The sequence below is a fragment of the Lonchura striata genome, chromosome 1 (assembly GCF_050655825.1).
Source record: "Lonchura striata isolate lonStrDom1 chromosome 1, ASM5065582v1, whole genome shotgun sequence".
Classification (NCBI taxonomy): Eukaryota; Metazoa; Chordata; class Aves; order Passeriformes; family Estrildidae; genus Lonchura; species Lonchura striata.
The window spans coordinates 6,242,498-6,261,880 of record NC_140703.1 but is presented as its reverse complement, the minus strand read 5'-3'; the positions used below and the strand labels follow the sequence as shown (position 1 = coordinate 6,261,880).

The window sequence follows — 19,383 nt, the reverse complement described above, 5'->3', positions numbered from 1 at the left end:
ACATAATCACAGGATATGATTATCTGCAGGTGCTTTTATTGAGAGCTCTGGGAATCAGGGGTACAGACCCAAATCTGACTCTGACATGTCTTTTGAGCTGAACGTATTTTCTGTTCTATCGTTATGTAACTTACATATTAATTATTAAACTTATATTGTCCTATTGTATACATTGACTTTATTCAAGCATGAATCTCTCATGATCTTTCTTAAGCCCATGACCACAGTTTCTCATGATTATTCTTACAATTAAACAGTAATTATATTTAATTACTAAACAATCATTGCATCTAACAATTATATAATTTATCATGTACTGGTTACACAGGTGCAGTTCTAGCAAGTATAAGACCTATACTTTCCCAGGGTATTTTTTTCAGGGCCGACTAAGCTTAATTTTCCTTCTAACTCCCCAAATCCCCATGATTTTAAAACCCGTTTACTATCACCTTGATTTAGGTCAGCATTTAAATCAACTGTACTGCTTCAAAACCTACCTCTGGCAAATTTCACCTTATTACTTCAAACACTTTTCCCTGCATTTCCCACTGGTAAATGAAAGCTGCTTGTTCCTGCTCTCACCTTCAGGGAACTGAAGAGGCAGACAAAATGTCTGTCCTCTGTTTGGATTGGATTTTCTGCCTCTCCAAGCCACTCTCAAAAATCAGATACTGATGGAAGAACAAGCTTCTTTTTCTCAGGTTTTCCACCATGGATATCTGGGTTACTACCCATAACTGTGTATAGATAAGATCTTTGGCTAACTGGACACCAACAGCTCCAGGGAACGAGAGCAAAACCTCCTGCAGGCAACCAACATCTGGAACTCAACCTTTGGACTGGTCTCCTCTCTAATAATTGTGGAATCATGGTAATTATAAGAATATTTAATTACTTAATCATATGTAATAATGATCCTTGAGCTGCTGACTAAGGCACACAGTGCAATTATTCATAGGCATGTAATCTCCATCCCTTTGCAGTGAATATTAGTTAGTATTAGTTACTCTTGTCAGAGTAACTCCTCAGAGGAGGCTTATCTGTTCTGCCTATCAGCTGGTAGGATATCTCAGGGCATCTCCCCACTCACATGAATTTGCTATTTGCTGAGATAACTCAAGCTGGACATCTGTCTGGTAGTGAGTTATTGCTTGTGCCATTGAGGTGGCATTCCCAGCTGACAATAAACAGCTTGCCCGAGAGTGAGACTGAAGGAAGATAAGCTTGAATTTCTGACTGACTGACACTTCACTTTACAAGCTGTAAAAGCTACACAAAAACTTTCACAAAGCAGAAGTCTTCTGCACATTCCCTGGAAAGTCAGGACCACACTTTTTGGTTACTCTTCCACAGGCTGAGTGAAAGGACTCTATGCGTGATTAGCTCATCATTAATTGGTACAAATTACATTGAGTCCTAATCTATACTATTTATTTCCTAGCTATAATATAGGCACATTTGTGTTGTGCACTGTTTTATGGAACTGTGTTAGTAGTTCTTTGTTTTAACCTGTGTAGTAAGTTACTCTGTTTAAGGTCTTTTTTTCTGTTAATCTCCTATCTATTCATTCAGTACCTCATTTTATAACAGACCTGATTGGTCATTCCTGAGAACTTGCAAGCCTGAGCTTTTTAGGTGCAGGTTGTCTGAGTAAAGCTGCTGCCAAAAATCTGAACCTAAGGCATAGCTGGTCTAAAGGCCTGATCTATCTACAACTTGATCTACAGCAGGTTGTAAAACCACAGGAGTGACAAATATTCCTTTGTATTTTATCCCTTTAACAAGGAGGTTCTTTCCAGCCTTCCTGCTACCAAAGAGAACTCCCCACAATGAGAACATTAGGAGAATGAGGAGGAGAATGAGAAGTAGGAGGAGGACAAGGAGGATGAGAAGGAGCAGGAGGAAGTACATAATGGAATTGCATTTTCACTTTGAAATAAGTGAATGACTTCTCCATCCCAAATGCAATTTTCTTATGAACTGGACCCAGTAAGCCAAACCCTCTGGATTTGGGGGGCTGTGGAGCTGCCATGCTCCACGGCACCTCTAGTGAAGTGTTTATGCAAAACACCTGCTTTGCATAACTAATTTGTGAAGGAAGAGTAACCTTTTGCCTGAAGTTACCACTTTAGGAAAGTAAACCTCTAAGTGTTAGAACCCTTCAGCCTAAACCTAGAAATGTTCATTGCAGTGTGCTGAGCACTGTATTGCTGGAATTATAGTCTGGGGACTCCATGCCATCTGTATAGCACAGGCTCTAGAACTGGATTGCATCTCCCATCAGGGTGCTGCATGCATCCTATAGGGATCAAAAAGGTTGGAAAAGACCTCCAAGGTCACCCAAGTCAAATCTTATGAACATACAGCACTTCACACAGAAAATATGAACATAAAGAACAACTATGAGTTTACTGATTTTTTCCTACATTTCCAATTGTGAACAACCTCACAATTTTTCAGTAAAACATTATTTAGAAAATAAGCTGAGAAGAAATACTAATTTGCTAGCTTGATGTCTTGCCCAGCATTTGATAAGGACTCTAGAATACCTCCCTGAAGAAGACAGGCTGAGAAAGTTGGTGCTGTTCAGCCTGGAAAGCAGAAGGTTGCCTTGATGCCTTGAGAAGGCTGACCTAGAGCAGAGGCTAGACTGAGTTAAAGAATAAAGTAGATATTTATTAAAAGCCCTTAATGGATACACCTTGGGCAGTACAAGAGCCTGGCCAGAGCTACACCGAAGATGAAACCAAAATGGTCACAGAAATGGATGATCAGTCATGAGGTCTCTCACTTCTGTAAGTTCTGGTCCATTTGCATATTTGGTTTAATTGTCCAGTTACACCTCCAGATTATGAAGTCCTACCCTTGTTTTCTCTCTTCAGTCTACCATTGTATATGCTCTTGGGCCTGAGATTTGTAACGGTTGTCCTTGGTCCCAAGCTAGCAAAGGAATTGTTTTGTCTCCCTACTCAGTGAAGAGAGCTTACCAACACTTAATATGATGCACACCTAGGCAGCACCGAATCTGAAAAATATGAAAGCTAAAACTTAAGACCTCACCTGGATGCGTCAGAATGTCTTCCAGTATCAGAAAGAGCCTACAAGGAAGACAGAGATGAACTCTGCATCAAGAAATTTAGTGACAGGACAAGGGTTCAGACTGAAAGAGAAATTTAGGTTAGATCAGGAAGAAATTCTTCCCTGTGAGGGTGGCAAGACCCTGCAGGTTGCCCAGAGAAGCTGTGGCTGCCTCATTCCTGGAAGTGTTAAAGGCCAAGTTGGATGGGGCTTGGAGAAACCTGGTATAGTGGAATATGTCCTTCCTCATGGCAGGGGAGTGGAACTGGATGATCTAATAAAGTCCCTTCCAACCCAAATAATTCTGTTATTTGCTTTAAGTGATACCCAAATTGGCAATCAGATGAATATTAAGAGCTTCAGAAGAAGGTCTGAAATATTCGTGACTACAGCACAGTGACAAGGGGATCTGCTGGATGTTGTACAAGGTGTGTCTCACCTGGCAATAGCCAAACACAAGTTCCTGACAGTGGTTAGGAATTTATAGTGCATTAAACCTTCCAAGGATCTTTGAAGAGAGTTGTTGCTTCTATCAACTCGGATTCTGGCATAAGCCGGTGTGATATGCAGCGTGATCCTTCCACAAGCTATGGATATGAATCTATGTCTCTGTTGCCTACAAAAAATAGAGAGACCTTTAAAACCAGTGTTGCTTCCCATCTGTGAATAAAGGGAGAATTGGACCCATTTTTTTCTGTAACTTTACTATACATAAATCCAGGCACAGACACGCTAACTGCATCATACAATAACTTCAAAGTGCTTGAGAGACAACAGAAGTTGTCATTCAGCTCTCATAATCAGCTTTATTTTATGCCAGCCACACAATACACATTTCATGCAAACTATACATTTGCCTCCAGCTTGATGCTCAGACGAAGGTTCCTGACTTCATGTGAATTTGTCCTTCACTTAAGGTACTTGGTTCTTGGTCTGTAGCACCACTGTTTTTTTCAGGAGTCCTGGAAGCAGAAGAAAGAGCATCATTGCAAAGCTATAAGAGCAACCAGCTGGCCCATGAGAACAAAATGCCACCCCTGAGGTGGACTTTTGACCAATGGCCCTGCAGAGTGGTCCCCAAGCAACCACACATTTGGCATGTCCTTGAGCTGGCTGGTAAGTGGTCCTGCTCTGCAAGGAAGTGGTCCAAAACTCATGGATGCCACAAAACCTGTGAAGGCTTGGGCTGGACTTTTTGACCAGCCCTTGGTTTAACTGTGACCAGGATCACGTCCACCATCAGCTACAAAAAATACTTGCCAATTGATTATAACATGCATCAAACAAACAGCTTGCTGTAAAATTGTCTCACAAAGAAGCAGTTTGTTTCCCTCATGATGGGTGGTAAAAACCCTCTCATAGTGGAGCTAAGCTCTTGTGCCACTCAGGAAGCACCTGGAACCTGTTGAAACAACCAAAGGAAAGTAGGCCCAGCTAAAATATACTAACCCAAAATTGAGAGCACCCCTTTTCTCTTCAATACCCTCACAAAGGCACCCTGGAGTTAGGGTAGATGGTGCCAGTAGAAGCTGTGGACATGTGTTGGAAGGAATATTGGGTCTTGAGAAACCACAGAGGGAGGGATGGGAAAAGAAATACTTGTAGGGAACAAGGGAATCAGTCTTCATTAGGAAAGAGGAGGAGGATCTCAGGGGATGAGGAGAGGCATGGATGGATGAGAATGGGTTTGTGAGGGTGCAGAAAGGCCAAAAGCAGTTGATGATGTACAAGAAACCTACTAAGATTTAAAATGGGCAGTTTTACATGGTGGTTGCATCAAGGGACTGTGGAGATCCCCATTTGTCCCCCAGTCTTGCATCATTTTTGTGCAGGGAATGCTTCCAGGTTAGAGGAGGGAAGGAGAGGCTGACACCATGGAGTGGCTGGTTACCATTTTCTTGGTCTATGAAATCAGCCCAACCCAGACATGACAAAAATAATTTCTGTGTGAGAGGCTTGTGGGGTAGGACCATGTGAAGAGCCCTGGCAGGACACCCCTCTGTCAAATACTCACCTTCACCTTGCCCTTTTTGCTCACTACGAAGAGACATTTGCTGCCAGAAACTGTTGGCAGTGGTGGGTAGGAAATCTGCTGAGTTCCTTCAGTGCAGTAGTTCCTATGGGAATGAGGCAAGCCCAGCACCATAAATCAAAGGATTAGGGGGAAAATGCAGAGCAGCTTCTCTTGGGAAGGATGCCCCATTGTCAGGGTAGATCAGGTCCATACTGCTGATGCACAGACATCTGCTAGGACAGGAGCCATTGCCTGGTTTCTGGAGAACGCTGGAGATGCCTGCACATCCTTGCCAGTGGAAATGGTGCCCAGCTGGTGCCAAACTTGCAGTTTGAAGGCCATCAGTAACTACTGCAGATACCAAGCACATATTCACACCTCATTTGGTGATGGAGGATGCAGGAACCATGGGGCATGATCTCAGTGCCAGTGTGTACATGATGATCCAGGTTCAACCTGATCTAGGCAGGTCAACACCAGAGCCATTCCCCCTCTTCCTTGGAATCCAACCCTGCTCTTGCTGCTACCCTGCATTTCAGAGGAGAGCTTTCAAAGTAAAAAAAAATTATCTCTCCCTGAAGCAACATGAACTGTTTTCAATCTACCACCATTTTCCTGAGCCCTTGCTAGAATCACCAGGGGAATTCCTCCATCTCAGCAGCACCAGGGTGGTCCCTCCCTGTTGAGACAGTCAGAAAGCTGCTGCCTGCAGTGTGTGTTCTTCCTTTTAATCTACTGGCTCTTTCCCCATGACTGTGTGCATCCTTCAGCCATGGATTTCAGGGCTGAGGAGGAGAAAGATATCTCACCCCCTGGCTTCCCCTTTGTTTACATGAATATAGACAATTGTGTGATTGTCCATCCAAACCTGTTTTAAAGTGGAGGGAGTGTGAGTGGTAGGTAATTAGGTTATTTTCTCCCCCGGAGTTAGCATTCAGAAACAACAGAGCATGCACAGCTGAGAACAACCATGGCTGTTCCCTGCAGGGCTGCACAGCAAGGTCCAGCTCTAGTTACCAGCCTTAGGAAGAGTGAGCTGGCAGTGTGCAAATAGGAGAGTTGAAAGGACAGCCTGATCCTGAAATATAACAATTCCCAACACACATGCAGTAACATTTATACATGATCTTTAAACCAAGCAAGGAAAGAGTTGGAGTTTTTTGCCCTCATGAGGGCTGCTGATGGCAAATTGTCATATGAGAAGGTGAGAAATGTGGAAGAGATTAATTAGAGGTGACAGACTTCTCCTCTTGTTATGTCTGAGAGAGGTGCAGAAAGAGTATAAAATTCAGCAGGGGTTTGTTTCCCAGAGTCAGCACAAGGTGTCTGGAAATAACTAGGGGTGTTCATGGGCCACCATGAGCACACATAGTGCCACTTCCTCTTTGTTGGTCCTGGTGTAACCCCATGGAGCTGGGATTCTGTGACTTGGGGTCTCAACTTGCCTCTGACAGCTCCAGCAATATTATCCTGTTCCTCAGAGATGTGGAGAACCTGCTCACATCTCATCCCTGTTCCTCTATGAATTCACATCCTGATGTTTTGGTGGCCTCATATCAAAATGAGCTGATGAGTTGTATTGTCTTCTGTAAAATTACTTTGACTTAAAGCAATTTAGCTATTTGGGAGCTGTTATGAATCTGTATAGGCACACAGAAAATTAAAAGTTGCTTTTAAGAGAAATAGAAGCAGCAGGAATCCTCTACCTGAATCAGTGGCTCATAAACAGCAAACAGCCTCAGGCACAGAACTTTGGTGCTGAAGGAACATTTTAAAGAAAAAAAACATGAGAAATCTGTTCTTTCTTTCCAAGAGAATTCAGGTGAGGAGACAGCTCTTGTCTGTGGAGGAACCACCTTTTGGTTAGTGCCCTAATCCAGGATGGCACTGGCAGGTTAATTTTTCTCAAAAGATAGAAACTCATTGATTTTTGGGCAAATGCAATACCCAGTTAGATTATGTGAAGGTTATGACAAGTCACTTCTGTCTTCTGACTGCTGTGTTGCCCTTTGTGCACTGAAGCTTGCTGTCTTTACAAAACAGCAACAAAAATACAAACTTTTTTTTTTTTTTTTTTTTGTACTGAAGAATGGTTTTAATGTAGTACTTAATAACTGATCTCAGTTGCATTCTTTGGAAAACCAAGCAGTAGATATAACACTGTGAATTGTATCAGGGAATTGGAGAATTTTAGCCTTGTTCTATACCACAGCAACCAGAGAGATTGCTGTCCTTGCAAAGGTGTGAGACCTGGAAACGTGCATCTGTTTGGGGCCAGCAAGTTCTGAAAAAGAAAATGCCTGGTTGTGAAATCTGGCCTGATGTAGGTGTGGGATGAGCAACAAGGAACTCAGCCCTTCAGAGTTCAAACCAAAGCAGCAGACAGGCAAGCTCCTACAGAGCTCTGGGAGCAGAAATGTAGATGTTAGAAGACTTCTGCATAGCCTCAAATGAGATAAGGACCTGAGCAGCATGGAGGAATCATGTCCTAAATACTAGTCAGCTGAGATTTTTTTTCAGTGCTTTTTGACTGGTGGAATCTACAGCTTGGAGGAGGAGGCAGCAGCACTGTGGAAGCAAGGCAGGTGGAAGTAAGTCATGGTGGCACATAGGAAAGGATGCACAATTATCACCTACATCAAGGGATTGATTCTCTTTCCCAATGCTTCTTTCCAGAACCTACATCAAAATTCCTTCAGCCTGGAGATGTCAGGCACAACCCAGCTGCAAGTCTTATTTGTCCTAGATGGCATTTCCAGGCTTATGACTGAGGATTTGAGCTCCCCACACATTCCATCTCTTCTGCCTGCTCTTGCAGGCTGGACAGGACAGGAACAGGCACTGAAAGAGGAGACTGAGCACTGCTTGATCCCTCTCCCATCCATGTCCACCAAACTGCTTCAGTTCTGCCTCTCTTTAGGCCCTCAGAGCTGACTCCTGCAGATGACCCATGAAGCCAGACTGGTGACCATGCTCTGAGCTCACTCAGCATGACCAGGAGTCTCCTTTGCTTTCTGACAGGCTGATGTCACACCACAGGCAGTCAGGGTCACTGTAAGGATAGAAGAACTGAGCTGCTCCTGCAACTTTCCATGTTTGTAAGGAGCACCTGGGAAGAAGTACCATCTCCATGTGCACCAACAGCTCCAGCCAGCACCAACCAAACTAGCACTTTGAGGCAACAAATGAGGACAAGGAGGCAGCAAGGAGACATCTGAGACTGAGTGACAACCGAGTCCTTGATGTACTCACATGTAGAAGGGACCACGGACAGATTTAGTCCTCACCTGGGATGAAGGAAGCAGATGTCCAGGGCACCTTCTCAGCCACAAGAAGCCTCCTGGGCATCCATCTCTGAAACATGCTAAGCCAGCTTTTGCTTAGATGGCAGATATATTCCTCTGGCAGGTATATATTCCCCTGACAGATATATCTGCTTGGATTTCCACTGACACATCTCTGCCCACTGCCTCCTGTTACAGGGGAATGTTGTTCCTTTAGCATCAGCTGCTTCTGCTCTGGCCTTACAAGATTTCTCCTTCATTCTCCTCAGCTGCTGCCTTTGTTGAGCCACCTGGCAGCACAGGGCATCTCTGCAGGGAGCTGGAGAAAGGCCAACCTCTTTATGAGATGCACCAGAATGGCAAGGGACAGAAGATCCTGCAGCTCTGAATGTGCCAGGCTCCTACACTTACAACAAAGCTCGTCCCTGTGGCTGTAAAAGAAAAGAAACAAAGGTACCAGAGGACAAAAGCATGAGCGGTGTCACCCTAAAAGACAGATCTGCAGAAGCAAGACCGACTGCTTGACTGGCCACCAGGACAGACAAACAAGGCACTTGCAGACACACCAAGTGAAGTCACACCAAGAAAGGAGAGAGAGAGAAGAGACAGTTGGTAGGTGAGGTATCATTTATTCAAGCTGTGAATGAAATCACACAGTACAGGCAAAAAAAAAAAAAAAGGTTTACAGTCCAAGAGAGACAGGAGATGAGACAGTATCTGAGAGGGGATGGGAAGGAGAAGGTCCTTCATGGAGCTGGGTATGTGGGGTGATGTGGATGCAGGGGGAGAGGTGGAAGAAAGAAAAGGTTTGGAGAAGCAGCTGTGGGACAGACACACAAAAGCTGGCAGAGAGGATGGAGGGAAAATTATTCTGAAGGCAAGAAGGAATGGCGTGGTGGGCAAATGGGGTTAATATGGGAAGGTGAGAGCATTACAGACTATAAGGGAAGGAGCCAATAGGGAGAGATCTCTGATCAGCAATGAACCTTGGGGATAGGCAAGAGAGCAGGGGCAAGAGGGGAAAAGACATTCACTGTCATGCAGCTCCAAAGAATTATGTTTCATTAAATTCAGGGTACACTGGGGGGTTGTGTCCCTGCTGATAAATCACAGGATTACATAATTATTTGGGTGGGAAGGATCTTGAAGATCTTGGTTGGAACAAGATCCTCTTGTTCCAACCGCCTTGCCATGGATGGGGACACCTTCCACTAGACCAGGTTTCTCCAGCTTCAGCACAACACTCGCCTTGAACACTTCCAGGGATGGGGCAGCCACAGCTTCTCTGGGCAAATCTCTTGAGTCCAAGCAAGGTGGCCTCAGCTGAACTTGTCTGCACTTGGGTACTAAATCCTGAACCAGTCCAAGGAGCAGGTCAGTCCAATGGCCAGGGGCTGCTCTCAGGATTTCCCTGCCTTGACCATCTGGTACTGCGACCATGGAGTGCTTATGGGTGTTGTTAGCTGACAAGAACAGACCCATCTGCCACCCATCATGCAGTGAGATTCCGTCCACCATGTGCCATGCAGGGTGCTCCTCACTCTTTGCTGTGACCCAGTTCTCCATAGCTAGACAGGACACACCAGTTTCTCCAGCTCTGTTCAGGGACTTGGGGTTGTCGCATGCCACAACATGCATGGTTGGGGTGGGCAGAGGACAACAAGGAGGGTTCAGAAATGCTTTCCCCTTCCCATCTCTCACATTGAAACACATTGAAAGCAGTCAGGGCTCTCACATATCACTGAGATCTGCCACCACCATCCATCATTTTTCTGGTGGCTGGTCCTTGTCGTTGGCTTCCATGGAGTAGCCTTCCTTCCCCTGAAGCACGAGCTGGCATTTTAGAAAGCATAAAGATGCCTTCCATCCATTCAATCCACTAGTAGGATTTTGTTTTAGTCTTGCCTCACATGTCTTCCACTATGGCAGTCAGGATTAGGAAGTTGTTTCCAAGGGACTCTGCAACAGAAATTAAGAGTCTTTACAAGCAATTCAGAGTTTGTGACAGACCACCAGTCCTGAAGTACACAGAGCTGTGTTACCCCTCATCACACACCCCTGAGCTTGGAAGTTGACCCAGTGGCATTAGTGGAATTGCTCCCGACCCAGAAACCTCAGGTAAATAAGGGCAAATGGAAGTGAGGTGCCAATTCCTCAAATGAATCAAACTTACCATGACACTGTTGAAACAAGGCAGAGCAGAAGCCCATGTCTGAACACCACAATATTTTCCAAATGTGGAAAAGATACTGTTCTTAGAGTTGAGCACATCCGTATCATCATGTTTATACTAGGGAATTTCTCCTTCCTGTATGGCTCCTCTTCTTGATCTGATGTCACTGTTGGTTGTTATTCCTTGGATGTTGGGAGGTACAAGCTATGTCAGAAGCATCTTCTTAAAAAGTCTCTTTCTCTCCTGCACTGGCACATCTCTAAATCAACCCTAAATCAAAAGAATATCATGACACAAGAGGCTGCATTTGTAGAACGGCTGGTATGTCAGCTGATGAAACATCCTTTTACCAGTCAGGGATGTAAAAATTATAACAGAGGTTTTCAAAGGGACCTCAGTTCTGTGCCCAAGCTGGAGTGGAAGGATGGAGAGTGTCAAGGAAAAACAACTTCATCCACCCATGCACAAGGATCCTAGATGAGTGGACACAATGTAGTCAAAAGCAGCTCAGTAAAATTGGAGGGAGGCAACTCCTCATGAGACTGCTCATGGCAGTCAAAGTGACAACTCTGCAAAGCCTCTGATCACTCTCAGATCACAGAATTATTTAGGTTGGAAAAGACTTCTGAAACACTCTGTTATTAGGTATTTGAGACGGAGGCTTGACTTTCAAAATTCAATTTATTGTTCCCTTCACCCAGACACCAACACTGACAAATAAGACTGTTTATCCTCCAGCCAGTGCCTCAACATCTCCACACTAAATGCTCTTGTAAGACAAAGCACTTCATTTTCAGTGAAGCCCTCCAGCACAGCCCTTGGAAAGATGTGGGCAGTGCCAGTCACCAGCTATTTGGTGAAGGTTAAGGAGTCAGTCATTACCAGTGGGTTCAGATAATGATGGTTGAAGACCAGGGATGGGTCCTACTCTTCCCTTGAAATGCATCCTGTGCCCCTTTCTGCATTTGGGCTTTGCAAGGCTGAGCGAGTTCAGAGACCAACAGGACAGCAAAGGTGTTTTCCAGCATTCACTTAGGGCAGCTGCAGGGAGGAGATGAATTACCCATGGAGACTGCAGCATGAAGTGTCCTTGATGCAGCATGGAAAAGACCGTACCTTTGTGTCATGGGAGAAGCACTTTGTTGCCCATCATGGATTGTCACAGAAATGCCCCAGTAATAACCAATCCTTTAGAAATGAGCATTTTCTCCACTAGCAGCTGTACAGAGTGAAATGGTAAATCCTGCAACCTACAGCCCAGCTGAAACACTCCAAAAACCCTATAGGCAGGTGTGATTCATGAATGGATGAAACTGGTGGAGAAGGGAGAAGGGAAGGCAGGGTGATACAGAGGATATTGGAAAGCAGCACTCTTACTAGCATGTGGTCACAAATGGAATAAATTCAGAAAGTGACTTGTAAATAAGGCAGGGATGTGAAATAACACCCTTAGCAACAGGAAGGTACAAAAGGTTCGGTGGCCCATGGATGTCAACAGAGAGGAGGAGAAGGTGGAGGAGAGGTTTCAAACTCATGGAATCATGGAATGGTTTGGATTGCAAGGGACCTTAAAGACCATCTAGTTCCAAACCCCCAACCATGGGAGGAGATATCTTCCAGTAGACCAAGTTTTCCACGTTTGGTTTAGGGAGAAAATAAAAGCTGTAGGCAGTTGAAAAAAGTGTAATTAACATTGGTAAATACACATCATCTACCCTCCCTCCAGCTCCTGATGGGATTTTGTCTCTGCTCCCTGAGCGAGGACAAGAGTGGACATGAGCAAGGCAATGCACAGACCCTCTACTCAAAGATGTTTTATATAGAAAATAAAATAAAACTTGTGCTATCCACATGACTTCACTGACTCCATCTTTGCATTTGCAAACACTTATAGCTTATGCCAGACTGGTCTGAGATTAGCAGCCACCTAAAGGGAGTTTAGACTGTGCCAGGCCAGCTGTCCCTACAGTAGGCATGAAAGTGGCAGCTCTGAGCAGCACAAGCCTTATTTTGGTTGGACAAAACCTTATTTTGGTTCACTTAACTGTGGCTTCTGATTGAGAAAACAAGATCAAGGAGGTGGTATTTGTCTTCAGCATTTATTTATCATTGGAAAAAGAACCCTTTGAGCAAGCAAAGATCACAAGCACATCACAATCAATTGGTGGTACATTAATGTGAGAGAGAGTGTGTGTTTGTGTGTGTGTACGTGAGACTTTAATCAGATTATCAACAATGAAAAAGCACCACAAGGAGGTGTGCTTAACGTTGTTTACAAGAGACAATTTGTGATATGCAACCAAACCCAGGCCACAAAATAATAATTAGACACTTCCTATCTGCCTCCAAGAGGCAAGAGTTTATGGAATGCATGGGCACCAGGTTTTGGCACCGGCTGTGCTGCAAATGAAGAAGCAGGTGATTCGTGTGCAAAGCAGTCAGAAAAAGGAGCTCAGTCAGCAATTAGCACCATTTTGCAGAAAGGAGTAACAGTACAATACAGTGAAAATGCAAAAGCAAGCAATAGCACAGGAACTTTCAAGGGAAAAAAGCAAAACATTTCTTTTTTTTTTTTTTTCCTTTTTACAAGAAAAGTAAAATATATTACAAATCAGCAGTGGAACAGAATCAGCACTGTGATAGCTGGAAACACAGAACAGCAGAGCACTGTTTCCCAGGGGAATTGACAAATTCAGAGCCCAAAGTGAATTGGAAATGGCAGAGATTTGGTCTCCTTTCTGATAAACCTGAGTGGCTGGATGGGCATAGAGTCTGTGGAAGGTACAGAAATACAGGATTTCACCCTGAAGCTTGCCTCTGCTGCAGTTCCTGGTATTCACTGCAGTGCCAGACTATGTGCTTGGATGTGTGTATGCTAGGATGCCTGCTGCAGATGTGGTGCACATGGAACACAAGCCAGGATTTCTATTCCTATTTTTAGTTGATGTGAGAGGAAAGTATCCAGGCCTTACCGGTCTCCCAGGCTTTTTATGCAAAGAAAACCTTTCAAAGACCATTCATCCCACCCAGAGACAGGTGTCAAAAACAGGCAACTCAATGGCCCCTGAAAAGTTCCTTCACTATGGAGGGAATTAAAACTACTGGCTAAAACTTCATACTTAGCTTTGTAGTGAGCCTATGGAATGGCTTGGGTTGGAAGGGACCCTCTAGTTCCAAGCTCCCTGACAGCAAAAGATTTTATGTATTATGGAAACAGAAAGTTTTATTTTGACCACTTACTGTGTATGTTTCAAACACTGATAGATGCTCTTCATTAAGGAGAAACCACCCAAGTCAGATAATCAGCAGTTCATTCAGAGCCATGGAGATGCTTGCATTAGGTGGTCTGAGCATCTTACTGATGTTCCTTGGGTAAAATTCTGTTCACCTTGAAGCCAAGGGCTAAATTCTCATTGAATTCCAGGTGAAACAGTGGCAAGTGTGGTGTATCTTTAAATGTGAAACTTAGGGCTGAAAAATAATAGGAAGCATTGTTTTGCATGGTCTGTCCTGATGTAAGATTGTTGTGTTGAGCTATTTGAACTGTCTAGTGCCTTCCTGATGTGTTCTGCCTGCTGTGATATATCATCTTCACAGCTTATGCTACATCCTGTAAGAAAGGACATTACTGAGGAGTGTGAGGATACATGAAGCACCTTAAAAGCCAAGGAATCACACCAAATCTTGGGAGCTGCTCTTCTCTGGCCAGTTGTCCCTCATGTGACAGGTTGGAAGAGCTGTGAGCAGCATGCCTCCCCGCGAGCTCAACACAAGCCTGTTGCCAAGCTGCTCTGGACACAGAGCTGAGCAGTGCTGCAGGGGCTTCTGAGCACTCAGAAAAGCAATGATCAGTATGGACAGGTCAGCATCTCCATGAGGCATGCACATAAAAAAAAAAATAATAACCCAAAAAAACTGAAAGAAACACTACATTCACAAAGATTTCCACAGTTTTACTTCCTGGAGGATTTTCCCTGGTTTCCTCCTAAACAGCAGAGGTTTAAATATATATATATATTTCTATATATGAATATATATTTTCCACATACACAACCTGACTAGCTCATAGCACACAGTTCTAACACAGCTAAGCTTGGAATTACACCACTGAATTCAGAACACTACATTTACGGATACTCAAAGGTTTCAGCCGCTAGCGCGAGGCAAACAGGACACACCACATGATACACTGAACTTGGCATTTATTCATTACTAAGGCCAGCAAATGTCACTATCTGTATATCACAGAGCTTTCCTCCTCATTGGAAACTTTCACTCAACCTCGTAGCCCACCACTCACTTATGTTTCCAAAAGACCAATTCTAATGAGATGAAACCCCAAAAAGGGATTCCTCGCCCTCCCAACTCATCCCTTTTTCTGCTAGATAGCTTCACATCTCTAAAATACCCCTAGCAATAAGACTTTCCTTATTCCACTACCTCTACAGCAACACACCACCTCCCCACTCTGCTTCCCATCTCTGTCTTCATGCTTCCCAGTCGTCCACTGGAAGTTTCAAGCTGGACTTCATATTAGGAGAGAAAATTTGGAGCTGCAAAAATAATGAACAAGAACCCTGCATCTTAACTTGCAGCTACTCTGCTATGGGAGAGTCTAACAGCTCCATATGGTGGGATGAAAATTAACCCTTATGTATTTAGGACCCAGTCCAGAAGTTAGGCACATAAATTTGGACTGGGACCAGAACTCTCCCACTGATCCAGTGACCCAGATTCTGTGGCATGCACTGCCATTCTTTTGGGCCAGTCCATACTCACTGACAAATGGTCCTCCTGTGTTTAGGGCATCCAAACTGGTCCTGGGGATTTCCTAGTGTAAGAGCACAGTAAATATGACTGAAACCCTGAGATCTTCTCTGGAGGGAGTCTAGGGATTCCAGAAACCTTTTTTATGGCCCTCTTGAGATGCTCATGAGCCAACATGAACATAAACAGCTGGAAGAAAAGACACAATGGGGGCTGACAGCTCTAGCCAACCTTGGTGACACATTTCTTTCTACCCCTTGGAAGGTCACGCCTGCAAACTAAACCACTTTTTGAAACCTAGCTCTGCCTATTGGCATCCCAGAAGTGAAGAAAGCAGATTAAGATTAAAAACAAAACAGGAATAATTAGTAAGATCCATAACTTAGGGGAAACAATAGGGAAGAACAACCTGCTGATCACCTAGTCTAACCTGCCATGTGATTGGAAAGTCTTCACTGCTCACTGCACCTTCCCTCACCATTTTTTTTTTAAATCAAGGACTTCAAGTGATATTGATGAATGAAGTTGCCTTGATGCAGCTAGATGTACTCCCAGCTACCCCTGGGAAGCATTTGGCCCTTTACTTCCATGGGATCTCCTTTCTCATTGCTTCTTGGAGCAGAATTCCCACCAGTGTCAAAAGGGAAAATCATTCTTGGCCACACCATTGATTTTGGTGTATTTACAGCATATCCATGGAGACATGAGTGAACCTGATCCTCTCTGCCTCCAAACCCCTTCACCTGTTGACACCAGTGGGAGATGGCACAACAATGGCCAACCCAAAAAGGCCTCATGGGATGAGAGCACAGCCCCTCCATGGGTCACTGGGCACTTCCATGCTGTCAAAGCACTGAAGAACCAAGCCCAAGGAAAGGGACAAGCTGTTGGATGCAATCACTGTTGGTCCATCACCTTCATCTCCTAGGACCCTGCTTATGCATTCTCACATCCTTCACTCTGTGCAGAGCCGTGTTGTGCAGGCAAAGCAGAAGAACCTGACCTCAGAAACAAGGATTTCCTAATCCTCCTTGGAAATAAAACAGAAAAGCTTCTAATACAATCAGAACAAAAAGCAGATTAGAAGCCTCTAATTAATTTTGTGGCCTTTATTTAATCAAAGGGAAAAAAAAAAAAAAGAAAAAAGGAAGGAAGAAAGAAAGAAAAGGAAAAAAATGAGAAAGAAAGGAAAGTGCAGTGACATTTACTCTTTTGCCTCAGCCAGTTTATTGTTCATCTCTTTACTTTTCTCCTTATCCTCTGGCTTTGCAGTGTTGGAGGTCTCGGCGCTCTTTTTCTTGGCAGCCCGGCCAGATGCAATCTGCTTGTCTTTGGCCTTTTTCAGGGGTTTATGGCTTGTTGTGGTCTTTTTTGGTTTGGAAGGCTTTATGCTAGGCTTTTCCACCTGCATGGAGGGCGACAGGCAAAACAACACAGAGATAGAGAGAGAGAGAGAGAAAGAGAGAAAGAGACACACAAGGACAAGTGGAAAACAGGATTCAGATCTGAAACAGCACAAATGTAACTTATCTGCTCATTTCTGCCCTGCCACAAAGGCAGGGAACCAGCTGAGCTTATGCTGAGTTGCATCCTTTCAGGATGCCCTAAAGTCAGTGCCCCTGGAGCCAGCAGAGCCTATTGTATCCAGATCAGGATAGAGATAGGGTGAATAGGAGAGGGAATATTATCAGTAATTTTATCAATTTCTGCATCTTTCTCTGACTTCAGAAGGGGTTTTGCAAACCATAGAGGACTGTCTCTCCCTGGAAGCAGAGAAATGATGCTCAGGACAAAGAGGCTGCTATAAGTCTCCATCTTTCTTGTAGGAGAGGGTTCCTCTGTTTGTTTGTCCTTAAAGATCCCCAAAATGGAGGAAAATTAGCTTGGGATGTCTGAGGTGCAGAACATGTGACAAAATTCCACAACATCTTGTTTCTACACCCCCAAAATGGAAGTACAGTTACAAAAATTAAGGGAGAACAGAAGTCTTCATCTCCTACATGCTTGCTCTACAACCCCTCTCAGTCCTCACAGATCTAAGCACTCATCAACTTAGGGAACAACTTAAGGTCTTCCATTTAAAACTTCACAGACTGACTCCTTAATATGCAGATCTACTGGTCCTAGAAAACAAGGCTGGAAAACATTTCAGCTCAGGACCTTCTCAACACATGTTCTCAATCTGATCAAAGCCAGAAGTTCATGCTCTCAAAATCTGTGTAATGCTCTGAATTAATGGCAGATGTCTGGCTCCCAGAGTAAAATGTAATGTGGGGCTCCTAAAGTTTTGGAGGGAGGAAGAAAAAGCTGCCTGGATAATCATATAGGAAATTACAAGAAAAACTTCTTCATCTCGGCCCTACCCTCACTTGACGTAGGGCACTACTGTCTCCAAAGTGCCTCAAGCTGTCCTAGAGCCCATAGAATTATAGAACAGTTTGGGTTGGAAGAATCCTTGAAGAACATCTCATTCTCTACCCTCTGCATATGCTGGGACGTCTTCTACTACACCTGGTTGCTCCAAGCTCCTTCAAACCTGGCACTGGACACTTTCAGGCATGGGGCAGCCACAGGACCTTACCACCCTCACAGCCAAGAATTTCTTTCCAATATCCCTTCTAACCTTGCCCTCTGGCAGTGTGAAGCCATTCTCCATTGTCCTGTCCCTCAAGGCCCTCATCCAAAGTCCCTCTCCAGCTCTCCTGGAGTCCTCTTAGGCACTGACAGGGGCTCTGAAGTCCCACCAGAGCCTTCTCTTCTGCAGGCTAAACATCCCCAGCTTTCCCAGCCTGTCTCTGTAACAGAGGTGCTCCATCTCTTGGAGCATCTCCATGGCCTCTTCTGGACTCAGTCCAACAGATCCATGTATTCCCACCCTGAGGAGCCCAGAGCTGGAGGCAGCAGGTGAGGATCTCACAGAGCAGCGGGGCAGAATGGAACAGTGGGTCAGAATCCCCTCCCTGACCTCCCTGCCCATGCTGTGCAATCAACCCAGGACCCTGCTGGCTTTCTGGGCTGGCAGCACGCATGGCTGGGACATGCTTAGTTTTTTATTCACCACCATTTCCAAGGTGGATCCCAAGAAGCACCTGCTGGTTGGAATGGGGATACCACATTAAGGGGAGTGACAGCAAGCAGTGTTCAGCCCAGCCTTACTCTGCTGGGCATGTCTCACCAGGAGCAGAGATGGCCCTGGGTCCCTTCTGCTGTTTCTCACCTTTGGAGGTTCTTTGTAGGGTTCACAGTAGAGAGTGCGTATCCTTCTGCGTTCCAGGTATTTGTTATCAGCTGGAGAAGGCTTACTGGTTTCCCCTTTGAACTGAGCACTGTAACTGGTTTCATGGGTCATCTTCTCCTCTGGTGGCTTGTACTGGGGCTTTGCTTTTATCGCTTTCACAGGCTTGACATCTATCCAAGGTCTGAACTCATTTCTACAGGTCAAAAAGGAAAAGGGTTCAGGAATTAAACCAACAGGAGAGCAACGATAACATGGGATTGGAGTCCTGCATTGATCAACCAAGTCTATGTGGAAAGGATTTTGCCTCCATCCAATCAGATTTACATAGAAACAGTCTCCCAGCAATTAATTTTTTAACTCATTCAAAACCTATTGACACATGATGAGAAATTTAAATTAAATGTAGTCTATTAAAATCAGTCAGTCCTGGACACCCTTTAGCCATGCCTGTAAGTAGTTAGTATGATTCCACCTACACTGCACCTATTAGAAAAGTTTTGTTAATTCCACACTAACAGATAAATATTTGGGACTAACAGGTGAGACATTAATTTTGAAGAATTAAGAATTTTAGGAAAGTTAAGATGATAGTTAAATTAGATGTTGCTGAGTTAGAGGAAGTAGATAAATAGGCTTTGTTCATAGTTAACAGTAGCTGGATCTTAGATAAGATATCCAGGATCTAGTAATTCATTGCTTGCCAGCTTTATGTTTGGGTAGCTGTGCTTATCATGAGAAACAGAATGTGATAAACAGATTTCAGGGACACAAAAACAGTTGAAGACTTCCCATACTTGAGGAATCCATTGAACACAGGAAAACTACAGGA

General features: G+C 44.3%; 1 protein-coding gene across 4 annotated transcripts in view; it reads right to left on the bottom strand.

The window, feature by feature from the left end:
- Positions 1-14: 14 nt before the first annotated feature.
- Positions 15-19,383, bottom strand: part of MAP6 (microtubule associated protein 6) — a 41,883-nt gene continuing 22,514 nt past the window's right edge. Inside the window, exons 2-4 of one of the 4 annotated variants that reach the window (XM_021532424.3) lie at positions 18,534-18,747; positions 16,525-16,721; positions 15-4,040 (exon numbers count right to left, since the gene is read on the bottom strand). In XM_021532424.3, the coding sequence (XP_021388099.2) occupies positions 3,950-4,040; positions 16,525-16,721; positions 18,534-18,747 (502 nt within the window). In that variant the 3' untranslated portion in view covers positions 15-3,949. Of the gene's footprint in view, positions 4,041-8,978; positions 10,820-12,629; positions 16,722-18,533; positions 18,748-19,383 lie in introns of those variants that run through there. The other 3 variants (XR_014958182.1, XM_085590605.1, XM_085590544.1) reach the window with 3 other exon arrangements.